Source organism: Helianthus annuus, chromosome 15 (assembly GCF_002127325.2).
Source record: "Helianthus annuus cultivar XRQ/B chromosome 15, HanXRQr2.0-SUNRISE, whole genome shotgun sequence".
In the NCBI taxonomy this organism is placed as follows: Eukaryota; Viridiplantae; Streptophyta; class Magnoliopsida; order Asterales; family Asteraceae; genus Helianthus; species Helianthus annuus.
The window spans coordinates 98,362,331-98,387,255 of NC_035447.2; the positions used below are offsets into that span (position 1 = coordinate 98,362,331).

At 35.1% G+C, this 24,925-nt stretch overlaps 2 protein-coding genes across 2 annotated transcripts; one reads left to right on the top strand and one right to left on the bottom strand.

Annotated features, from left to right (window-relative positions):
• Nucleotides 1–368: 368 nt before the first annotated feature.
• On the bottom strand, nucleotides 369–12,594 carry LOC110913944. Its single transcript, XM_022158760.1, has 3 exons — nucleotides 12,423–12,594; nucleotides 1,407–1,530; nucleotides 369–1,173 (listed from the first exon to the last, which is right to left on the bottom strand). The coding sequence occupies exons 1-3, from the start codon at nucleotides 12,592–12,594 to the stop codon at nucleotides 369–371; spliced, it is 1,101 nt and encodes a 366-aa protein (XP_022014452.1).
• An 8,330-nt stretch (nucleotides 12,595–20,924) lies between these two features.
• LOC110912033 lies at nucleotides 20,925–23,354 on the top strand. The gene is made up of 2 exons (XM_022156704.2): nucleotides 20,925–21,746; nucleotides 23,007–23,354. Exons 1-2 carry the CDS (start codon nucleotides 21,111–21,113, stop codon nucleotides 23,136–23,138), a joined length of 768 nt encoding a protein of 255 aa, XP_022012396.1. The 5' UTR covers nucleotides 20,925–21,110; the 3' UTR covers nucleotides 23,139–23,354.
• The last annotated feature ends 1,571 nt before the right edge of the window (nucleotides 23,355–24,925 follow it).

The window sequence follows — 24,925 nt, forward strand, 5'->3', positions numbered from 1 at the left end:
ACGGGCTTCCATCATCGAACACAATATAGGGTTACAACTCTTCTCCCCATAGACAGTAGCATGCTTTGCGCTCGGAGATGTTAGTTGTATCTCCTTTCGGGAACATATAACCTTAGCGTGATGTCGAGATAACCAATTCATCCCCATTACCACTTGAAATTCTCCCATCGGCATGGGTATCAAATCAACTAAGTATTCTTCATCATCAATACTCAATTTGTAATCCCAGCATATATTACAAACAATAAAACTTTTGTTATTACCTATTTCTACTTCTAGAGGCATAGGTAATTTTGTTAATGTAAATGTAGGGTGCTGAATAAATTGATGTGAAACAAAAGATCTATTTGCACCCGTATCAAATAAAATTATGCTGGAATTGAATTTACGGTAAATGTACCTAAAACCACATCAGGTTCAACCTTGGCCTCGGCCGCCGTTATGTGAAAGGACCTTGCCTTTGATCTTGGAACTTTCGTTTTCGTGTCGGGTGCCTCCTTCTTTCCTACCAACTTCGGGCACTCTGATTTCTTGTGACCTGGTTGGTAACATTTATAGCATACCGACACCTTATCGGGGCAAATTGAAGCCGCATGCCCCATCTTCCCGCATATAACACATGGTTTATCTTTGAAATAACACTCGCCCCTATGGGCTCGGCCACATGTCTTACAGTTAGGTGATCCCCTTTTTACATTCATTTTCTTTGAGGATTCGCTCATCTTTAGTTTCTTCGTGGGGCTTGGATTCGCATCCAACACCCTCCTTTTTCCTCTCTCAACTTGCTTTCTTAACTCTATCTCATGTTCTCGAGGGATGTTAATAATTTCCATGAGAGTTTCATACTTTGAGGGAATCATAAACTCCCGGTATTCCTCACTCAACATATTGTAATAGTAATAGATCTTTTGCTCTTTCGTTTGCACCAGCTCGTCACAAAACCTCAGCTTATCGAGGAATATTCCCATGATCTTGTGAATCGTTTCGCCCTTTTGCCTTAATTGGATGAATTCCTCTTTAATCTTGTTAATGACGCGCTTAGGGCTATGATGTTTAAGGAAAGGCACCTTAAACTCTTCCCATGTCATGTTTCTCGTAACTTCAATCCCTTGTTCTTTCTTATGGTTGTCCCACCAATCCTTCGCTTGCCCCTGAGTTGGCCAGTCCCGTAAGCTACAAAGTCGCTTACGTCACAATGAGTCCGTTCAAAGACTCCTTCTATGTCACTTATCCAATGTTGGTAAATGATTGGGTCAACCTCCCCGTTATAGATCAGAGGTTTACATGCCATAAACTTGTTATATGGACAAGATTTCTTCTTTTTATGCTTGTCTCTTTCTTAATTTAAACTCTTCTTTAGTTCATTTATCCTCCCATCAATTGTTGTGAGTATCGTGTTTTGTAGCCTTTCCATGAATCCCGGTAGGCTATTTTCAAGAGCTTTTCCGACTTCTTCGAAAATCTTTTCTTTTATCTGCTCGGTGATTAAAGCTACTGTGTCATCACCGTTTCCACCCGACATCTTTGTATCTGAAACGTTTACATCAAATTGATAAACATTTCATCTCATTATTCTCGCATTATTATGTGAGAATTTATCCTCTTTATTTATTCCTATACTCGGTGTATCTTTCTACTTCGGTTTGGCCAACTATATAACTTGCCTTAACCGTTTATGTTTTGTGCACTTTCCCGAGTTTAAGGGGTATCAATACACTTCTCCCATGCACTTTGAATCATTCTCTTTTCTAGTATTTCATTTGGAATTCATTGTATAATAAAGTCTTACCGGGTGTCCTGATCAAGCCTCGAACCGAACACATTTTGTCTTTAACCTTGAGCTCTGATTACCAACTTGTAAGACCCATACTAATATACGAATATAACATTTATATAGGTTTGCATTTTATATACAAAAATGCCGATTACAAAACGCCAAACATGATTTGTAGTTAATTCAAACCTAAAGGTGTCCAAAAGTATGTTTTCTAACATTTAACAATGTTTAGATTTAACAAAAGAACTAAACAAGTGCGGAAGCTTCGACTTCTAATGTGTTCGGTTCTTGTACAAGCTTGATCCCATCCATTATACGCATGCTAGAGACCTAAAAAAACATTTAAGAGTCTTAAATGTTAGTAATATAATGATTAATGATAATTTAATAACATAAATCATCTAACAAATCAAAAATAAAAATTTTGAAATTCCCCACCGTAAGCTACGGATTTAACACCCCAACCGCGTAAAACAACAAACCGCGGCGGAAACGTCGAGGAGTCATGTCACAGAACTATTGTTTCAACAACACATGGTACAAAATTTTTTGTATTATTGAATTTAATTGTTTACATTGTCTTGGGAAATAAAACAACAAAGTACAATAATTGTCTTGCAAATTATAAAGTCACTAAGGCCCAAGTCCGCCCTATGTGAAGCATGCTCATAGTCAAACATTCGCTCCTGAAACATATGTGAAAATAAAACGTTAGCATAAAAATGCATGTGAGTAACATAGGTTTTGTGATGAAGATTCATGGCTTTGAATGTTAAAAGAAATGTTTAACTATTACAAAAGTAGCCATGAACCTTTACAAAAATGTTTCTTTTATGAAATCAAATGATTTAAAAGAAATAATGCATGGTTAACTTAATAACCAAAATATGTCATGTCTTGTATAAAATATGTCATGTCTTGTCTATTGTTTGAAGTGGTTTAGATAAAGCTAGGATATATAATATAATAAAAGCACTTATATATAGGAAGTATATACACCATGCTTTTATCATATTACACACGTCTCGTTATCTAAATCACTTACCATAAACCATCAAATGAAATGTCTTGTATAAACCAATGTCTTGTATGGTAAACAAAAGGACTTAGGTTAAACCATATGAAATAATGTCTTGTATAACCAAAATGTCTTGTATAAAACAATGTTTTTGAATGAACAAAAGTCTTGTTTAATCACAGGTTTTGTTTTATAAACCATCGCTTTTTATTGTGTAAACATATATATGGATTATTGGCGAATACATTCAAGCCTTGTTGACTGTCGGATAGACCCTTATAAGGACAAAGGTCTATCAAATATTCATCAGATTCTGTCATTCCCTAAGGTCACTTACAAACAAATCTAGGAAGCGGGAATGAGATTGTCAATCCTATGGTACCAATACATACAACCGGTCGGTGTGATCAATGTTAATGAATGTATCATTGTCGAGTTCAACACACCAAAATGTCCAACACAATGTAAGCATGTCGTGAAAATGTTTTGAAACCATGTACTTGGTATGTTAGGTCAACATACGAAGCAAAAATGTCTTTGAAAACCATGTACTAGGTATGCTAGGTCAACATACGAAGCGAAAAATGTATTTAAAAACCATGTGCTAGGTATGCTAGGTCAAAATACGAAGCAAAAATGTAGTTGAAAACTGTGTGCTATGTATGCTAGGTCAACATACGAAGCAAAAATGTATTTGAAATCATGTAATATATGTACTAGATAAACAAAGCATGTATAATGTCATGAAAACAAGAAAGTAGTGATAGGCACATATGATTCACCCCAAAACTTTTGAAATATAAAAGATGGGACTATATACTCACTTGGGATTGCATAAAGTCTTGTTCAAATGATCAAACAAAGCTCAAGAGATTAAGAGTTCAAGTGTGTCCTAATATCGGATAACTATGTTAGTGTATTGGGACTTTAACCGGAGGATTGGATAGAATGAAGTCTTATAAATCAAACGAGTGTTGGAACTCATATGATATGGTTTAATAAGATTTAACAATCTAATTTGAAAGTGATCCTAAGTGCTTTTGACCCATTATGACTCGTTAAAGTAATTTACGCTACTTTAATGGGTCATTAGCGTAATTATATGATCGGATGGTTAAATATGTCCTATGATAAGTCTTATATGCCAAAACATGTTTGATAATGTTGTAACTTCAGTTTAGATGTCAAAGCTTTGGTTACATATGCTTAAAATCAATTTATGCGCAAAAAAGGCGTTTTGGTCATTTTTAAAGAACATAAAAGCGACTTATCATAAAACTAACCAAACCTTATGACCATAAGGTAAAACCTCATAGGGTTATTCCCTATGCAACTATGGTCACAAAAATGTGTTTGGTCGAATCCTAAGATCGACCAAACGGGTCGGATTCTAAAGTCAAAGCGGTGGTCAAACGCTCGACTTACGACCCAAATAAAGCACTAAACTTGAAGTGACGGGTTAGACATGTTGAAACATGTCTAACTAAGTTATAAAACTGATTTGGTATCAAAACTTGAATTTTTAATACCTGAAAATAGTTTCGTCGTAGAATGCACTTTATGCGCATCTTTGACTAAAACTTTGACTCGTCACTTCGCCTAGTAAACGTGGTAATCAGAAGGTACAATCGCAAGGGATTATAACCTTCGTGATTAGGATCACGTTGCAAAGTTCAGTTGAACTTTGACTTGACCATAAACGGTCAGAACCGGAAGTCAAACAGAAAGTTAAACTGTTTGACTTTTAGCTCAAAAATGACTAAATAAATGAAATAGACTAAGAAGAGTACTTACTTGTGTTGAAGAACACTATAAGAACTCAGTTAGGAGGCCTCTAAAAGATGGAAGCAAGCACCAAAGAGATGGGAGAAGAAAATGAGGAATGAGCAAGGAAAAATGGTGAAATGTGGTTGCTATTTATAGTGTTAGGAAGCTCATAAGATCATCACAAGTGTCCATTGATGTGGCATGATCAGGAGGGGCCTTAACACATGTCAAATGGTGGCAATAACCAGGTAATTTCGTGAACTTGGGCATCAAGCAAAGAAACAAGTGGCTGCCAAAAATCTACTATATGGGCACCCCTTACGGACCGTAAGGGGATGTCTATACGGTCCGCAAGGCATCTTGGTGGCCAAGTTTTGCATTTTGGCAGATTTGGCCCCTGGACTTATTTTATCGCGTTTTGTCACTTTTAGCCCCTTTTAACCTAATATTTAGGTTATATAAAGGTGTTAAGGCATATGTAACTTAGATTTTGCCTGCTAATGTCGTGGATGTCGGTTCCTTTGGTTGTATGATTACGCGTTTCGCAAATAAAGTTTAAAACTTTATTGAACACGAAAATGACCGAAATTTTGCAACGATTGACATTTTTGCATTCTTACCAATGGATTTTATTGAATAAAAATGTATGGATTTATATAATGATTGATAATTATACAATCTCGGAAATAAAGCACAATATTTTATTGATTACGAAAATGTTCAGAATTGTACAAGGACTGAAATGTGCAAATGTCACAACGAATCTCCAGTCGTAGCTTACGGTCCGTATGGGCAGTCCGGGACAGAAGGTTCAGGTCGTAGCCTACAGCCCCAAGCTGTACGTTACGGTCCGTAGCTGCATATTTTGTTTCCATTTTTGTCCTTGGTACTAAAACGACCATAACTTCCAATCCGATCATCCTCGTTTCTTCCTACGCGATTGTAATTTGATCCTCTACATTACGGACTCAACATCCATTATCTGGATCAACAAAATTCTTAACTTATAAGCTTTCGACTTATAAATATTTTACGAAATTATTCGACTCGTTTACATTAAACCTCATTTCACATCTTATGGCAAGGATTAATTCCTTACCATTTTATCCCTTCCTCAGGCTTACTAAAACTTGTGTATTAAGCTCCCGTTACACGGTTTGCATACTCATTATTGTCCCGCTTGATGAATTCTAATCAAGCATGTGCCTTACTTACTTAAAGGAAATCCATATCCCCTAAGTTTTAACCCTTTCTAAGATTCATCAATTACAACCCCATGTTTCTGTTTCTCGGTTTACGCTTTCAATCAGTTGGTTAGTTCGTGTGACAATCCATCACTTATAAACGAACCAACTAGTTATTTTCTTTATTTTGACCCGTTTGGTAGTTTGAGTGAAATCCATCACTTTATAACTTACCAAACGTATCTTAAATTGTTAACTCCTCATACAACATATATCAATAACTAAACTTATCTAACAAAATACAACGAAGCTAATAAGCCGCGTACCTTAAAGCTTTTCCTTCAAACGCGTGTCCGTTCCGGCTTGGCCACTTGATGTTTCACCCAATTTGTCTATGGAGTTGAATCAACTTTATCTTTTAGAACTCATATTACAATATATCACACGCAAATTATCAAACTAGTCAATTACGTGATTCTTTCATATTTTCAACTTTTCAAGATCACTTAGACATTATATCGAGCATCTTGTGGGCGAGATTTTCATACTACAATTATCAAGTTCATGATTTAGCTATTAACCATGTATTAGCATCGTTTTCAAGCCTTTATGCCTAGTGTGTATGATTAACACCTAGAATTCAACATCTTATCATCAAGTTCTACCATTTCTCTACCGCAATTCAAGTGTTCATCATATTTATCAAAAACCCATTTAACACAAACATGGTTAGTTATTCAAACACTTAAATTATGGCATTTAATCACTAATTTCTCATCTAGGGCTTGTTCCTAGACTTGTATTCCTTTTAATCTTGCCATAACATCTACCATTCATACTTGAATTGCAACTATGAATGTTCATCACAATTTCACAACATCACCAAATATCAAATTTAAACTTACCTTGTGATTTCCTAACTTGGGTGATTACGAATTTAGCTAATACAATGATTTTAGGCCCGATTTCCTCTTTGATTTTGAAGGATTTGTGAGTTTAGGGCTTGAGATGTTCTTCACCCTTTGTTCTCTGATTTTGGTTGACCTAAACACACATCAGTGTGTGTTTTGTGTCTTATTTTATTTTTATTAAAGTTAGTTTCTCAATTGTCCATTTCAGTCCCTCAAGTTCAAAGATTTATAAAAATGGCTAAATTTCATGGTTTTTATTATTTAGAAACATATTATTAACTAGGTCAAATGTTCCTAGTTATATTTCATAAGGTTATAACCAACATATGTTTATATATATATATATATATATATATATATATATATATATATATATTTTTAATATCTTGGGGTGTTACAGTACTGGTGCTATTTGGCAAGATTTTAAGCCCCTAGCGCAACACGTGGGGCATAATACTATTTTTTTATAATCATATACTATATTTGTATGCTCATTATACTCTTATACAATTAGTAACTTGGGCTATCTCCTTGGGTTACACCCCTTGCATAAATGAACGTACCGTTTAAAAAAAATGACGTTTAAAAAAATCGTTACTTACTTGATTAGCATTTCCACTTGACAATTAAAGATTATTATATACTAAGGGTCAGGATATACTACTAAGTTTGTTTGGGTAGAAAGGATAGAAAGTAATCTTGACCATCAATTGAGTAATCAAGGGCTTAGATTAAATGGTTTGAATCTGATCAAAATGGGAGGCTCATGAGTTTTCAGTAAGGGTATTCTAGTCCTTCCAAGTCAATAGTTTCTCCCTCCTCTGGTTCCCCCTCGTTTTTAAAACGTTAATAAATCTTTCATGCGACATAATTTTTATTAAAAATTGCACCATGAAAACGCGCGTTTTTTATCTTTAAATCGAGTATACTATTGCTATATTTTTGAAAAAAAAAATCGGAAACCCAGATGCGTAAAACGCAATGAAAAAAACACAAAAAAAATATGTTTTTTTTAAAACACAATGGACTAAAAACTCAAAAGAAAGTGTTTTTTCTAAAAACGTAATGGACTAAAAACTCAAAAAATGTGTTTTTCCTAAAACGCAATGGAGTAAAAATTCAAAAGAAAGTGTTTTTTTCTAAAAACGCAATGGACTAAAAACTCAAAAAAGTGTTTTCCTTAAAATGCAATGGAGTAAAAAGTCAAAAGAAAGTGTTTTTCCTAAAACGTAATAGACTAAAAACTCAAAAGAAAGTATTTTTTATAAAACACAATGGACTAAAAATATTAAAAAATGTGTTTTTTTTCTAAAACACAATGGACTAAAAACGCACAAAAAATGTTTTTAGCATTCTCAGTTCATTGTTTATTACAATTGCTTTTACAAATTCACATAAGCATATAAACATTGAGGTGAAAAACACAGTTGCGTTTTACAAATTGTGCTTTACACTTTTTTTTATAACACTAATCATAGTACTCATGTGGTTTTCTTTATTACTTTCACAAATTCTAGAACCTGATTGCATCTTATGGTATTATATAAGAATATTTTGATCATAAAAAAATCCACTTTCCTTTCCCCAAAATGGTGCCAACGTACTTCAATAAAGGCCATTTAATGTTACTTAACTAACACCACAAATAATTTCATTCCACATAAACCTATTTTGCAAGTACGCACTCTCAGTATATAAAATGCAATGAATATATTCAAGTAGATAAAACGCAATGAAATATTTAGGAATATAAGATGCAATCAAATATTCTACACCATAAAAAGCCACACGGAGGTTGAAGATAATTACATTAGATAAGTGTTGAACTCTTGGTTAATCTGGTTGCTTATGGCAAAGGTTGGCACCCGAGAGGGTGGCAGCGCAAGTGTCACACTCCAACCGATGGCAGAAACATCGGAGTGAGACGGAAACGTGATTGCTAGAGACTTCATAACACTATTTTTGTGACAGTATTTAAATAAATCTGAATTTCATTTCATTGATAAATTGTCAAGTACAACAATGGAAATCAAGGTACATCAGGTTCATAGAACAAATACAACATGATACTCGAAACAAATACAACAACAAAACTAGATTTCTAAAGTGTGTATCTAGTCAACCCTACTAGATTTCATCATCATCGTCCTCGATTTCCTGCAGCACATTTTAAAGTATAGTTCAATACAAAAAGTATTGGTGAGTATACAAGTTTAATACTAGCATAAGTATAAAAGTGTTTAAACAATCAACATGGCGAACTTGTTATCTAAAATTAACATATGGCTGGCATGCAACTATAATTGTCAATCCAAAGATTACCGCTAGCGTAATCCTATCGTAGCAACGATAGGACCGTTTTGTTTTAACTTAACATTACCTCAAGAATACGGGCGGTGTGTTACTCATATAGCGCTATACAAATTAAGGGAGACTTGTACGAAGTTAATGACAAGTATACCACATAAGAATGTTCCAGCACGTATGAATTAAAGCATAACGTATTAAGCATGTATGAATTATTGTTTGTTTTGTGTTAAAGCATAAAATAGATGTGTATGTGTGAGTTTCATAGCATGAATGTGTTGCACACAAAAGTGTAAAAAGCAAACGAGATCGAGTACACTCATGGTTTTGCAAAGCTTCCTTTGTTAATCCGTGAGTTGATGATGAGGAGAGTTGGAATACGAGGTTACCCTACATGGGGTAAATGAAGGTGTGAGTTATCGGATTTGACGGAGGATTCGAAAAGTAAATAAACATGAAAGTATATCTCGTCTAAGCACTCGTCGTGACACTAAGTTTCTTTGATTTCATGGGTCCTGATTTGCCCATTAGAATCAACAGATGAGGAACTTAGAACTGAGATAAATGATAACTGAATTAAATAACACTGTTCGTGCGGATGAAAGTTCTTTCTTGCGAAGGGACCTACTTCGTGCGAACAGGGTCGTTTCATGCAAAGGAGTTCAGTCCGTGCGAACAGAAGTTCTGTTGAATTTTTAACCATCGACCGGTTAACGTTATGAATTCAGTTCAGTGTATTTTATATTTCATATTATATTATATAGTTATAATAGTCCAGTAATGTCAGATAGTTCATAGATGCCAAGCATGGAGGTACTAACACCTCATTGTATTATTCATTAAAGCTCAAAGTTTATTAACATAGTTAACAAACCCGGTTGGTCACGAATATAACATAAATAAATAAATACATATATCCAAACAACCGAGTAAGGATAACTCGGGCATGTTATTCCCAAGATGGCAAGTGTTGAAGGCGAGGCGAGGTTAACTTATTCTGGTTCTAGGAGACTATTTGAGTGTTCGATTACAAGGTACAAGTGAGGTAGTGGAACTAGTTTGGAAAGCCAAGGCTCCCACGGTTCACACTTCACCAGAACACAGGTTCGTCCATATTGAGAATGGGAAATCCTGCATGGTGTCAACACTTGAAAGTTTGCATGAACGGAAACGTAACAGAAAGTCCATTCGCGCGAAGGAACTCAGTTGTGCAAATAGACTGCTTCGTGCGAATGGGTTCCGTTAGTACGAGTGGGTTCTGTTTTGTTTGAACAGACTCGTTTCTTGGCCGAATCCACCTCAACACTAACCCATAGCTATTGACTTAGTTTTGAGCTCGGTGGGTTCAAGATTCACCAAGTTCTAGAACAGAAAGTATTTTATAAAAGCTTGAATAAAACAGAATTGTAAAGTCTTCATTTCGGCTTCAAAGTGGTGAGTTCTCATCTTAGACTACCAAGGCAATTCTATGAAAACATCCAAGAGGTTATCCAAGTTATGAAGATTTGAAGAAAATGTAGAAGAAAGTGGAAGAAATCAAGTAGAAATGATAAAGTTAGTGAGCTGAGACTCACTTAAAAGTTACTGAGATAGTCTGCTGTAGTGTGCGAGTTCAAAGTGCTTGAGAGAGTTTAGAGTGACCGGAAGGTGTGAAGTGAGGGTGAAGTCTCGTATTTATAGGGGCGAATGAGTGTTTGCGCGGATGGACTGGGCCTCTTCGCACAAATGGAAAATTATTAGCACGAAAGGGTTCAGTCGCATGAGATGGGTTAGTTTGGTCGGTTTTCGCGTATTTTAGCCGGTTTTTAGCGTTTTAAGCATATAATTGCAACGTGTAAGTTTAATGCATGTATAAATGATTTTGCAAGTATTCCAAGTATGAGTTTGCGAATATGAGCATGTATCAACGTATAACAAGTATGTACAAAATAATCTATGAAATAATCGAGTTTTATTATGATCAAAGTCTCGGATTACAATGTTTGGAAAGAAAAAAAATGAATACAAGAAGATTTACAAGTTTCCAAAAATAGAAGTACAAACATACTTTCTAAATAAGGAAAGTACAATACTGCAAAGCGTTACAGTCTCCCCTACTTTAGGAAATTTCGTCCCCGAAATTTATTCAAGAGGAAGACTCAATGAACAGGTGCGGATACTTAGTCTTCATTTCACTTTCGAGTTCCCAAGTGAATTCAGTGCCACGTTTTCCTTCCCATCGAACCTTGACTATGGGAATTCGACTGTGCCTTAGTTGCTTGGTTCCTCGGTCCATGATTTTGACCGGTTTTTCCACAAAGTGTAAGGACTCGTTGAATTGAAGATCGTCTAGTGGAACTTGAAGTCCTTCATCAACTAGACACTTCTTCAGGTTTGAAACATGAAACATTGGGTGAACGTTGTTGAGTTTTTGAGGTAGGTCCAGTCGATATGCTACCTTGCCAATCCTTTCGAGAATCTTGAAAGGACCTACATAGCGAGGAGCGAGTTTGTCTTTCTTACCAAAACGAACTACTTCTTTCCAAGGGGATACCTTGAGGAATACGTAGTCACCAACGTTGAATTCCAAAGGCTTGCGTTGCTTGTCGGTGTAACTCTTTTGTCAGCTTCTAGCTTTGAGTATATTGTCACGAATCTGCAGGATCTTGTCCGTTTTCTCTTGTATGAGCTCGGAACCCGTGATTTGAGCTTCTCTGATCTCGTGCCAACAAATAGGCGAACAACACTTACGACCATATAATGCTTCGAATGGTGCCATTTGAATACTCGCGTGATAACTGTTATTGTACGAAAATTCTATCAAAGGAAAGTGCATATCCCAGTTGCCACCAAAATCGATTACGAAGAACGAAGCATATCCTCAAGAGTTTGGATAGTGCGCTCGGTATGACCGTCGAACTGAGGGTGGAAAGCGGTACTAAGGTTGAGATGAGTACCAAGAGCGGTTTGAAAGGTATGCCAGAGACGCGAGGTAAAACGACCATCAAAGTCTGAGATGATGTCAATGGGGATACCATGATGACAAATGTCTTCATTCATGTAAATACGAGCCAATTTCTCGACTCTGTAGTCTTCACGAATGGGGAGGAAGTGATCTGATTTGGTCAAGCGATCGATGATCACCCAAATACTATCATAACCAGAAGAGGTACGAGGGAGTTTGGTGATAAAATCCATGGCAATACTCTCCCATTTTCATACTGGAATTTCTGGTTGTTCGAGTAAACCAGAGGGACGTTGATGTTCAGCTTTCACCTTTGAGCACGTGAGGCAGTTCGAAACGAAGGTAGCGATATCCTTCTTCATGCTAGGCCACCAAAAAGATGTACGAAGGTCGTGGTACATCTTGTCGGCTCCAGGATGAATAGAGTATCGTGACTTGTGTGCTTCCTTCATCAAGAGATCTCAAAGGCCATCACGGTTTGGTACCCAAACACGATTGAGGTAGTAGAGAATACCATCGGATTTGGTCATGAGTTGATCTTTAGCACCACACTTCATCTCGTTATACAAGTTACCCTCATTAACAGATGAGTATTGCGCTTCACGAATGCGGTTTCGAAGATCGTCCACGAGTTGGAAACAACATATACCCTTCACATGAGTTTTACGACTAAAAGCGTCGGCCATGACATTTGCTTTTCCTGGATGTTAGCGAATTTCGACATTGTGGAAAAGCAATATTGTCAAGACATTGTCGACATTTCGTTAGTTGTCTTGGTCAGTATTGTCTTCAACCAAAACTTTAAGACTTGGGGACTTTTGATAAACATTAGTCTCAAACAATTGAACCAAACAACACGAATCGGTTTTGGTACTTTCATTATTTTTTCGCCACCAAACATGTCTCAATATCTATTTTTGACATGTTTCCGTTTTATCTTTTGACTATACAAGGTACCTTTTGTTGTAAATACATTTTTTTGTAATATTCGTATTTTACACCGGAGTACGAGGAGAAAATTACTAGTTTAACCATAAAAGATGCTAATGAGCTATAGCTTATTTGGTATTGTAGGGGAAGTGAAGATTTAGGTTTAGGCTATAGGTCTCAAGTTCGAATCTGATCTCAACTGGGTTTTACCACAGTGGATCTTCGGACGACGGGTTTCTCTGGAGTTGAAGATAGTGAGTTTGGGCAACCCAGCAGCGTTGTATACGATTGCAGACATATGAAGTCGACTTTTGCATGCCGTTAGAAAAAAATACACAAATAATAAATGATAATTAAACACATAGTTGCATGGCCGACCAATCCGCGTCAATCTAGATGACAATTATGGTTATCTTCTGGAAGCTTCAACTTGATGCATATTAAATACGTTACCCCACTTTGCAGTTTACATTACATATTTGAAAATATAACACACAATCTAATTAAATTAAGATTTTTCATTCAATAAATTAAGTTACTACAAAGCCATCACAGCCCACAGATTACATATACTAACAATTTAGAGGTTTCATTTAGTAGTAATGTAGTATAATGATATGGTGCCAGACTGTTTGTTTCTTAAAGAATAATTTAGGATTAAATTTTTGCAATTATAAGATTAGATAATATTTAGTTATAAAAAAGTTATTGTTAAAAATAGAAGAGTAAAATGCCAAAATGATCCTTAATTAAAATGTAAAGAGTATAAGGGTAAATTACACATTTTTCGTCCTTTATGTTTGTAGTGGGTTGTAATGGATGACTTTTAACTTTAATAATTACAATCATAATCCTTTATTTGAAAAACTCATTACACCTTTCGTCCTTTAACACTAACTAGATTAAAAATTTAAGTTAAATCTATTCACTTAATGGTATTATGGTCATTTCACACTTTTATTCTTAATAAATAAAACCAAAAAGTTACATTTATAAAATCTCGCCCAATTCTCTAACCCTAGAATCTCCATCACCACTAATTAATCCAGGCACCACCACCGTATCCCACCTTTCAGCTTACTAATATCCGTCTCACAACCTGTCACCTGAAGCTTGTCACCGCCTGAAGTCATTAATTGTCGTCGGACGCCATTGCCACTGATCGCCGGTGGTGGTGATTTGAGCGTGATTGTCGGCAGTCACCAGTCGTTTTCTCGATTCACCATTGTAGATCTGTTTCAGATATGATTTGCAACCTAACAGAGATAGGGAGACAATCACCGATAAAAGTGAACAGATGGAGAGAGGGTGGGGCAGGTCATGGCTGTCGGGTGGTTGTTTATGGTGGCTGTGGTGGTGATATTGAGACGATGGTGAAATGTTAGGTCGTGAGATGTTGTTAGCAGTGGTTGTTTTGTTTTGTAAAAAAATTAAAGATTGGTAGTGACAGTGGAGGCTTTTGGTTGGGGATGCAGATTGGGTTTTGCAGATTCCTTTATATTCCAATGTAACATTTTACAATTGGCAAACATAAGTATAGGTTAGATTTGATGGTTTCGATTTTGGTGGTTCCAGTGATCTAAAAGGGAAGGGAGTGGTGGTGATTGTTGGCGGCGGGGCGATGGTGGTGGTGGTTTTAATTTAGAGACATTTTAAATAAAAGCATGAAATGACTATAATACCCTTAAGTGAATAGACTTAACTTAAAATTTTAACTTGGTTAGTGCTAAAGGACGAAAGATGTAATGAGTTTTCCATATAAAGGATTGTGACTGTCATTATTGAAGTTAAAGGTTATCCATTGCAACCTGTTACAAACATAAATGACGAAAAGTGTAATTTACCCAGAGTATAATGATATGTAGCCTGACCCATATTACCTTTTGGGGATTATGATCAAATACAAAGGCTCATAAAAATAAGAAGTGTACAAAGGCTCCTAAAAATAAACCCACTACATTAAAAAAAAAAAAACCTAAACGCCCACCACCACCTAAAAACCTAAACCCCCCCCCCCCTAGAGATTTTTTGGTGGTTGTGTGGTGGGTGTAGGTGTTTAGGTTTTTTTGGGGGTGGGGGGGTGTGGTTAGGGTTTTGGGGGTGGGTTGGGGGGTTTAGGTTTTTTGGTGAGGTATAGTTTTTTTTTTTTTTTTTTTTTTTTTTTTGCATGGGAGGGGGTGAGGGTTTAGGTTTTTTGGTGGTGGTGGAGTGAGGTGGGGATGGGTGTTTAGGTTTTGAGGGGGGGGGTTAGGTTTTTTGGTGAGGTATAGGTTTTTTTTTTTTTTTTTTTGTACATGGGAGGGGGTGGGGGTTTAGGTTTTTGGGTGGTGGTGGGGTGGGTGTTTAGGTTTTGGGTAGTGGTGTAGTGGTTTTAGGTTTTTGGACACGTATCACTCTATAAAGCCTTCTTACAATTCTTACTTTTAGAAGCTTTTGTAGAATAACTTAACCCTACCTTTTGGATGAAAATAACATCAAAATTAAAACTTTATTTTTAAACTAAAGTGATAAAAGTGACCTAAAAGACATTTTAACATTTTACCGGATTAAATTTAAAGTTGGTGAATAATAATATAGTGGCACAGGTCAATCAAATTCCCCACCGCATGCTCCATGCTTCCCATAAAGAAAATACCTAAAATACCCTGAGTATGAAATTTACCAAATCAATCTTACCAAAATCCAATCATTCATTTTTTTAGATTTGCTTTTACTAGTCTAAGTATCCGTGTGTAATACACGGGTGGCTTAACACCAACTAAACACATACAAATTCTAAACGTTTAAGCGTTAGACTGTTATTTCGAAACCATAATATTTTAAGATTGTTGACCAAATCCCAATACTACATCTCCCTAATGTTCGTTAGATATTAAGTTTTTGTTAACGAAATCTTCATGATGTTTTCATGCCTTTTGGCCAATAAGACTTGAACCGACAGTGTTTACATCTAAATTTACATTAACACATGAAAGTAGAGTCATAGATAACACACGCCAATACATGTTAGTAAAGCTACTAAGGAACATTGTGCAAAAAAGTTGTACGTGAGCCGAATCCACAAAGTAAACAGTATCAGGGCGAAATCAAAACAATCTTGGCAATAATAAGACTTACACCATTGAAATATGATACCATATAAACAAACTGTTCCAAAAACATAGATAACAAATTACATAGAAGGATCATAATAATGTTGAAACATAAACCAATATTAGTATGCAATTAAGTCAACCGTATAAAACTAAAACAGATTAAAAAATTATTAAAAGAACAAACTTACAAAATGGTTCGTTAAAACCCGATTTCAGTTCATAAAAATCACCCACATGTACAGGGGATTCTACTATACCATCTTCAACATCGTTTGCGGACACATATTGGTTAGCATCAGATTCAACTTCAGAATCTTCAAACTCAACATCAATTTCATAATCAGGATCGTCAACATCAGACGGTACCAAGACCGACAAATGATGTGTTTCATCTTCTAAAATACCATACTCTTGAACTTGAAATACTTTTTGTACTCTTAAAGGCTGTTGATGGATACGATGCAAACCATCTTTGTGGAAAACTGAAATACTGAAATCATTATATCCCAATAATTCAAATATAACAAAATCACCTGTTTCTAGTTGAAGATCATTTGAAATATGTATCCAGTCAACGATACTATAGTTGGTAACAAAACGACGTACGATGTATACCGTCCAGACCAATTTGTTTTGAAAACATATTGTGAAACGACAATCCAAGGGATCATTCTTGAAATAATTTTCCATGAAGGCGGAATGAAGCAACTGAAGAAAAAAATTAGTAAACATAATGAAACAAAATAAATTAAAAAATACAATACAAATAGATAACATATGAGAATAATGCCAGATCTTTTGATTCTGTATCCGTCATCACGGAATAGAACATAGGATTGACATATGTACCGTGGTGGCATTTGATATGTTTCAATTTAAATGTTTTTGTATCCACTTTTTCAAATACTATCAAATCATTCTGCTCAACAGCAAGCATTATAATAACTGTCACCCAACCTTGAATTATAAAAAACCCCCTTGTGTTGGATTCAATAACAACAGACCACTTACAACCACTATCTGTTATTAGATCTACACATCCGACAGGATAATTAGCAACATCTATCAATGAATTATACCCCTTAGGCAATTCCTGAAAACAAATATAACAATATAGTTATAACAGAAGGTAAACAATATAAACATATAACTAAGTAAATTTATAACATCTAACAAAATAAAATTGGCAAAAAAAGTAGAGTTCCTAACCAACTCAGATTTATACGGATCCGTCATATGCACCAGAAACCCAACATCCATATCTTCAAATAAAATAAGAATACACACACAAAAATTGTAATTAGAACAATGTTATATTCAAAAAAACATAAAAAAACACAGTTTTATTAAATTTTGTAAATCTGTAACAACATGGTAACATAAATCTGTCTACATAATCAAAAATACTGATTAGGGTTTATGATGGAATGAATGAACTGAAAAAATAACAAAAGATGAATAACCAGACACAAATAGAAATCCATTACGGTGTCTAAGAACATCAATAAACTGGTAAAAATCTCATATCTAAAAGAATTAGCCAATCCGTTAGCATCAACAACAGCATACAAATCATACAACAAAATGGGGGTTTTCTAATAAAAACTAAAAATTCATATACAGAGTTGGAATCCAACTTACCAATCCTTGTATTTCGAAGTCTGATGATGAACATAAAACAGAGCACGCTTCTTCACAATCCGTTTGAAACATCCGATTAAAAGAAAGAATTTGTATATAGGCGATAGAATTGGAAACGATTCCATAATTTCCTAATAAAACTTTTGATTATTGAATAAGATTTCAACCTTCCATATATATTGTAAACAAAGCGCCTAAAGAATTGAAGGAAACTGAAGGAAATAGAGAGAAAATGAAAATGCCGCCCAAAATCCCAATTCTCTGGCCAAAGAGAATAGCCACATCAAAGTCAAATAGTCAACACTATTTTGCTTTAGTATAAGAGATAAATTTATCTGGTTGTATTTGAAGATTTTTTAATATCGTAGTAATTTTTACATTTATTTATAAAAAACAATTTTATAAACTAGCTTTTTATGACTAAACTAGGGGATTCTTCTGTGCGACACAACGAGAATTCGGTTTCTATGGGTTTGTTTCGTTACGATGCCTGTACAAAGTATATTTTATAAACCCTATTAAGTTTACATTATTTATAATATAAGGGGTGGAATTGAAACTATTGTTCACGTTGACCTAAGGGGAGGGAAGTCAATTAGTATTGATTCACTTTGTTACGATACCGACACTTTTATAGCTAGAGAACGCAAGTTATTAAATATAAGAGTAGGAGCTGGGTGGAAAGTCTATTTTTCCTAGAAAGTCTAGGAAGGAATAAGAATTGGACATGTGTCATTGAGGGATTTTAAGTAGAAGGGCTATCATGTAATTTCACATTTTAATTTTATTTTTGGAATGTATCTTCATTAACTAAAATTCCATGATTTTCAGAATTTTTATTATTTTCGAATTCAAATCTGGAAGTCAATGTGTTCATTAACTAAAATTCCATGTCACATTACATCGCATATTCCATTGTTCAGAAGATTACTGGAATTTATCAGCATGTTCTTGGTGCTGTGTTTTAACAGTTTACAAGGCTAAAGCCAATTTTTTTTATAGATCCCACAATATAAAGATGGTAAAACACAGGTTATGAATTTGATTGCTGTTAAAACACAACTGTATGAATCTGAATGCTAAAACACAACTGTTTGAATCTGATTGCTGTTAAAACACAACTGTATGAATCTGAATGCTAAAACACAAGTGTATGAATCTGCTTGCTGTTAAAACACAACTGTATGAATCTGTTTGCTGTTAAAACACAACTGTATGAATCTGAATGCTAAAACACAACTGTATGAATCTGATTGCTGTTAAAACACATCTGTATGAATCTGCTTGCTGTTAAAACACATCTGTATGAATCTGGATGCTAAAACACAAATGTATGAATCTGAATGCTAAAACACAACTGTATGAATCTGCTTGCTGTTAAAACACATATGTATGAATCTGCTTGCTGTTAAAACACATCTGTATGAATCTGGATGCTAAAACACATCTCTATGAATCTGGATGCTAAAACACAACTGTATGAATCTGAATGCTAAAACACAACTGTATGAATCTGCTTGCTGTTAAAACACAACTGTATGAATCTGTTTGCTGTTAAAACACAACTGTATGAATCTGTTTGCTGTTAAAACACATCTATATGAATCTGAATGCTAAAACACAGCTGTATGATCTGCTTGCTGTTAAAACACATCTGTATGAATCTGGATGCTAAACCACAACTGTATGAATCTGCTTGCTGCTAAAACACAACTGTATTAATTTGCTTGCTGTTAAAACACATCGTCAAGAAAACGGAGATGATAAGAACAATATTTGAATGGTGATGATGAACTCGGAGATGGTGGAGATGGAAAAGTGTTTTAATTTGATCTGGTGCTGTCCATCGTTTCTAAAGTTATCTTCTTCCATGATTGTAGTTATTTTTGGTAGGGATTGGGGTTTCCAAGATGGGTTTGGAGAGAGAGAGAGAGGGAAAATCGCTTGAATTTAGGAACTGGGTGGTTATCTAATTGATTTAAAACACGGCCATTGACAAAATTGCCCCTACTCATTTAAAACAATCAATTAATTAAACTCAAATATTACAAGATTGTCATTGATTTAATCTCAACCCTTAAACATACCAATCGGATGGACCAGATCGCTTCCTAGACTTTCTAGGAAAAACACATTTTCCGTGCGAACCCTAACTAAATGACAACTAAACTGGTTAAATCTGTATATTATTTAGTGTATAATTGGTGAAATTCAAACTTAAAAATATATTTTATAATAAAGTTACTATTTATACTCTATGCAAATTAATAAGTATAATATAGTAGTTTATAAATTAACCTTATACTAGTTTATATGTTTGTTTGTTTTTTTTTTGTTGTGTTATAGTTAGTTTTAGTATTATTCAAAGATTATTTAAGATTTTGGGTTCGAAAAGAGTTGGTTTTGACATTTTTCACTATCGAATCATACCGATCGAACAACATTGGTACAAGTATCGGTATTATCGAAACCCTCTGTATTTGTTTTTTTTTATAGTTTTTGATTGATGTAAAACATGTGCTGATATCATTTTAGGCATATCAAGACTTTACTTTTGTTGTTACACGAGACACCTTTTGTGTAATTAAAATATTGTAAATAATCTTTTTTTTTATTTTGTAATGCACATAGTTTTTTACTCAACCGAACCAAAACAGTATCACCTGAACATCGATATCACTACCAGTATTCATTTTTTAAGGATTTTGGGTTCTATATGATTCAATTTGAATATTTTTCTCTACTGATGCGTGTGTTTATGTAGTGGTTAATCTAATAATTTTGGAACACGGTTATCTCATTTTACATTTATAAAAATGATATTTATTGACATTAAAGAAACACAGTGGGCAGTGTACCCATCGCGTATAGTATAGCTTAGATTAGAACCAACTATCGTCCAATAATACGCTTACCCTGTCTAACCTTCCATTCGTATTTTGACCAATTTCATCTAAGTTCTAATGATTTAACCGAGCCGAACAAACCTTTACAAAACCGATCTAAGCTCAATCTCAAGTTTTCAGCTTAGTCTCGCCTAACCGACACTATGGTCGGTAAAAAACAATGTATATAAGTCCTTGAAAAATAAATTAAAGTACATGATATGCCATTTTATTTTAACATCCAACCTGGTCATCTGGGTACATTCATAGGCAAAAGGTCACCTACGCCCACAATTGCAAAGAACGTTGGTGACTCGACCCGGCACAAATTTTAAAACCTATCGCCCGAATACCCACTACAGTAAAACTCCTGACTCACACATAACATTTTATCACGATCAAAACTCCAACGACACTCGACACTACGATAGAAGTGTAATAATTATGATATTCTTTTGTAGAGGAAAAAAGCAATTAAATAATAATTACTAGGTTGGGCAATCAATCTATCGTGTATCTTGTCTGTAAGGATATCATCCCAACCGCCATTTTGTTTTTTCGGGTTACCACTCATTCATTCATTCATCTTCTTCCACACTTCCCCCAATCTCTCTTTCTCTTTCTCTTTCTAGGGTTTCATCTTCATCTTCCATGGATAATAATACCATCAACCTACACGACGACGATTGGGAGCTGCTAGACCACTCCACTTCCGATCAAACCACCGCCTATCTCCACCGAATCGAACAAGATTACTCCGAAGGTATGATCAAATCCGATTACTTCTCAATTGATTCACATAACTTTTCACAAAATCACGTCGATGACGTCACCGACCATGTTTCTGTTGAGTCTGATAACCCTAGCTGGATTGATCCTGTCTGTGAGGTTAATTATTCGGTTACGAAACCCGCCGGTGAGGTTTCCAGCACCGATAGTGATGATGACGGTAGATATGTTGGTGATATTGTTCGGTTTAACGAATCGATGGATTCGGTCGAAATTGAGTCGAAAACGAGTGAAATTGAGGCGAAAACGAGTGAAATTGAGTCGAAACCGAGTGATTTGGAGAAGGTTGTGAAAGCGAGTGGGGAGGAGGGGGGAAGGGTGGGGGTGTGGTGGAAGATACCGTTGGATTTATTGAAGTATTGTTTGTTTAAGGCGAGTCCGGTGTGGAGTTTGTCTGTGGCGGCTGCGATGATGGGGGTTGTTATTTTGGGGAGGAGGTTGTATAGGATGAAGCAGAAGAGTAGGACCTTGCAGCTTAAGGTTGCGGTGGATGATAAGGTTAGTTTACGGTTTCCTTTGTTGTTGTTGTTGTTTGGTATTTTTATTTTGGTGTATGTGTTATTCCGGTTGCAGATGTTTGTGTTCACATGGGTTTTTAAGTGTTTTGGATTGATGAACTCATCTATAAGGTTATAAATCTAGGTGAACTTAGCAGAATCGTATAACTGTTATATCGTGGGACACCATGACAGTACTTAATTAAGATCTACTAATGGGGTTTCAGTGTTTGTTTCATGGGTAAAAATGCATACTAAAACAGATATACATGTACTTAGAAAAAGTGTAATTTGTGTTATATGATATGTTTAATAGAATAAACGGGTAAAGTTTAAAACTTGGTGAAAAATGGAACTTGTCGGATCGGCGAAATGAGGCGAAACAAATATGCATCTAAATGCTTATAACATTTTAAGTTAGCTTTATTAAAAACTATAGTTTATTTAGTATAGTTTTTGTAATTGTATGTGTCACATTAGGTAATCTTTTAATCAAATTAAATTAGGCAAAAAAGGTGTTGGCGGGTTAACCAAACCTGTCTTGACCCGTATGTCAACCTACCTATATTGAGCCGTTACTCTACTTGATCGTCTCATTTTGCCATCTCTTAACACACACATATGCAGCGTGTATATATGGTGTTTATGTGCATATTACGTATCACCTTATGCATACTGTATATGTGTAGCATATGTATACATACACACATATTTTATAAATGATTAAAAAGCTTCCACAAACGCAAAGATCCGATTGATAACTCGTATCACTATAAACCAAGAAGAAAATAGTGTAACCTCCTTGGCTTTGATCGATTGTTGATTTTTTCTTCCCATTTCCGAAAAATCGAAAACTTTGTTTGTCATAAAAACCGAAAGACGAGCTGGATTCAAATCACACTTAAATATTCTAGACGCATTCAGACATGTTTTACATTAAACTGATAAATGAGTTATGAGTGTTGGTTGGATTCTGGTAGGAACATTTGTCTTAATGCACAATTTTTTAACTGAGAAATACCTTAAGTGTTGGTTGGATTCTGGTGGGAATATTTGTGTTGATGCACAATTTTTTTAACATGTGGACGATGTTTTTATATTGTGATGCAGTCACAAACTTTTATACACGTGTCAGCACCAATATCCTCTCCACACTCTTTATTTTAAGGACCCCTTTTTATTTGAACCAGATTCATGACTTTTTATATACATCTGTTATATGTTATATGTGTCAACATTTGTTGTGTGGATTGTTGTACAGAAGGTATCTCAGGTTATGAGCCGGGCTGCACGACTCAATGAAGCATTCTCAGTAGTGAAGCGAGCTCCCATCATTAGGCCATCACTGCCTGCTGCTGGGATTACACCCTGGCCCGTGATGGCTTTAAGATGAACGTAAATAATGGGAAATACGCAAAAGATATGTGGTTTTCTTCTACTGTAAGTCGTTTGTATGGCGGTGTGTAATATAAAGCTTCACTTTTAAGTGGCCTGGTAACTGTTGTAACATTCCTATACTGCGTGTGATCTCGACTTGATATGTGGTTCTGTAATAGTTTATCATGAGCTGTTGTTAATAAGTTAATTAAAAGACATTGGTTCTGAGGTATGAGCAAGAGTGTTGGATCATGAAATATGATACTATGGGTGGGCGGGTTGGATGACGAGTAGTGTTCCTAGTCAAAATAAGACGGTTTTGGTACAGTTTGAAACGTGTTGGGTTGACTTTATACACTCGCGTGTACACATATATCAATTAGTTTTGGTAGTTAGAGATTTGATGCCTTTGCGTCGTAGAACAAACCTGTTGCTCCATCAAGTCTAAATTTCATGCTTAATTCATGTTTTATGATAGTCAAACTTTCACGTGTATTGTATTTATTATATAGAACATATTTTACCAATCACCTACTTAGCTTTTACAACAATTTTTAACAAAATTAGGCATAACTCAATAAATTGTGCATAAGTCAAGATAGCTTTCGCTATATTGACAAACGGTGTACCTCTTAATTTAGTTGTCAATACCGCTAGGCCTGTTTGGGCTATATGAGTATATGGTATCCGGGCTGTAGCTGACGTGTAAGCGAATGCAAATGCAACACGTATGCGAGGGTAAGGTATTTATATAATAGTTTAGTTTTTTGACGTAAGCGAGGCGTAAGGTATTTATATAACAGTTTCTTTGGTTTTTTGACAGATTTACATCATCATGTACCTAAATCTAGATATGAATAGCCTTTTGTGCACAACCTATATAACTAACTTTATGTATAACATCTCATTGCATAAAATCTACCATGTATAAGAGGTGCACTTGATGTGTGCGCCTCACACAATTTTGACAAGCACCTCATGAGCATTATGGGTGCGTCTCCTGACTAGGCGCTTATTAAAAACAAGCTAGTTTAATAGCCTAACAAACTCAACGTTGCATTTTAGCCAATGGCACAAATAACATAAATACTTCGTCAAAATAGATGTTCATTACATTATAGCGCTATTATGGTAGTCTGCCACTCGTGGTGTCGTGTAATTTATACAAAAGTAATATTGCTTTTATACAACTCTTAGTTTTCACATCGGTAAAGCCAAGGTAGATTCAAACATCAGTTGTGGGGTTTCTACGAAGTGTGCTGTTAAACAATTTGGTTGACACACAGAGTTTTGAAGCAAAGTGTATAACACAATTATCTTTTGGTTTATAATCTAATCTTATTAATCATCAAAATAGTAAAATAATATTTGGCCATGTATTAATACGAGTAATTAATAAAATAGTAAAATACTAGGGTGCTTCTAACTCCCTATCTTTGTATTTCTTTATTTGCTTTTATGATTTGAGTTTAAAAGAAGAGTCGGGATCAATTTGTGGCACTTGTAGCATGATGCCAATTTGTGGCAAAATTTGGCATAAGTCAATAAATTATGCACAAGTCAAGATAGCTTTCACTATATTGACAAATTGTATACCTCTTAATTTAGTTTTTAATATTGCGAGGCCCACTTGGGCTATATTAGTATATGGTGTCTGAGCTATAGCTGAGGTGTAAGTGAATGCAAACACAACACGTATATGAGGCGTAAGGTATTTATATAATTGTTTTTTTTTTTGTTTTTTGACGTAAGCGAGGCGTAAGGTATTTATAAAATTGTTTCTTTAGTTTTTTACAGGTTTAC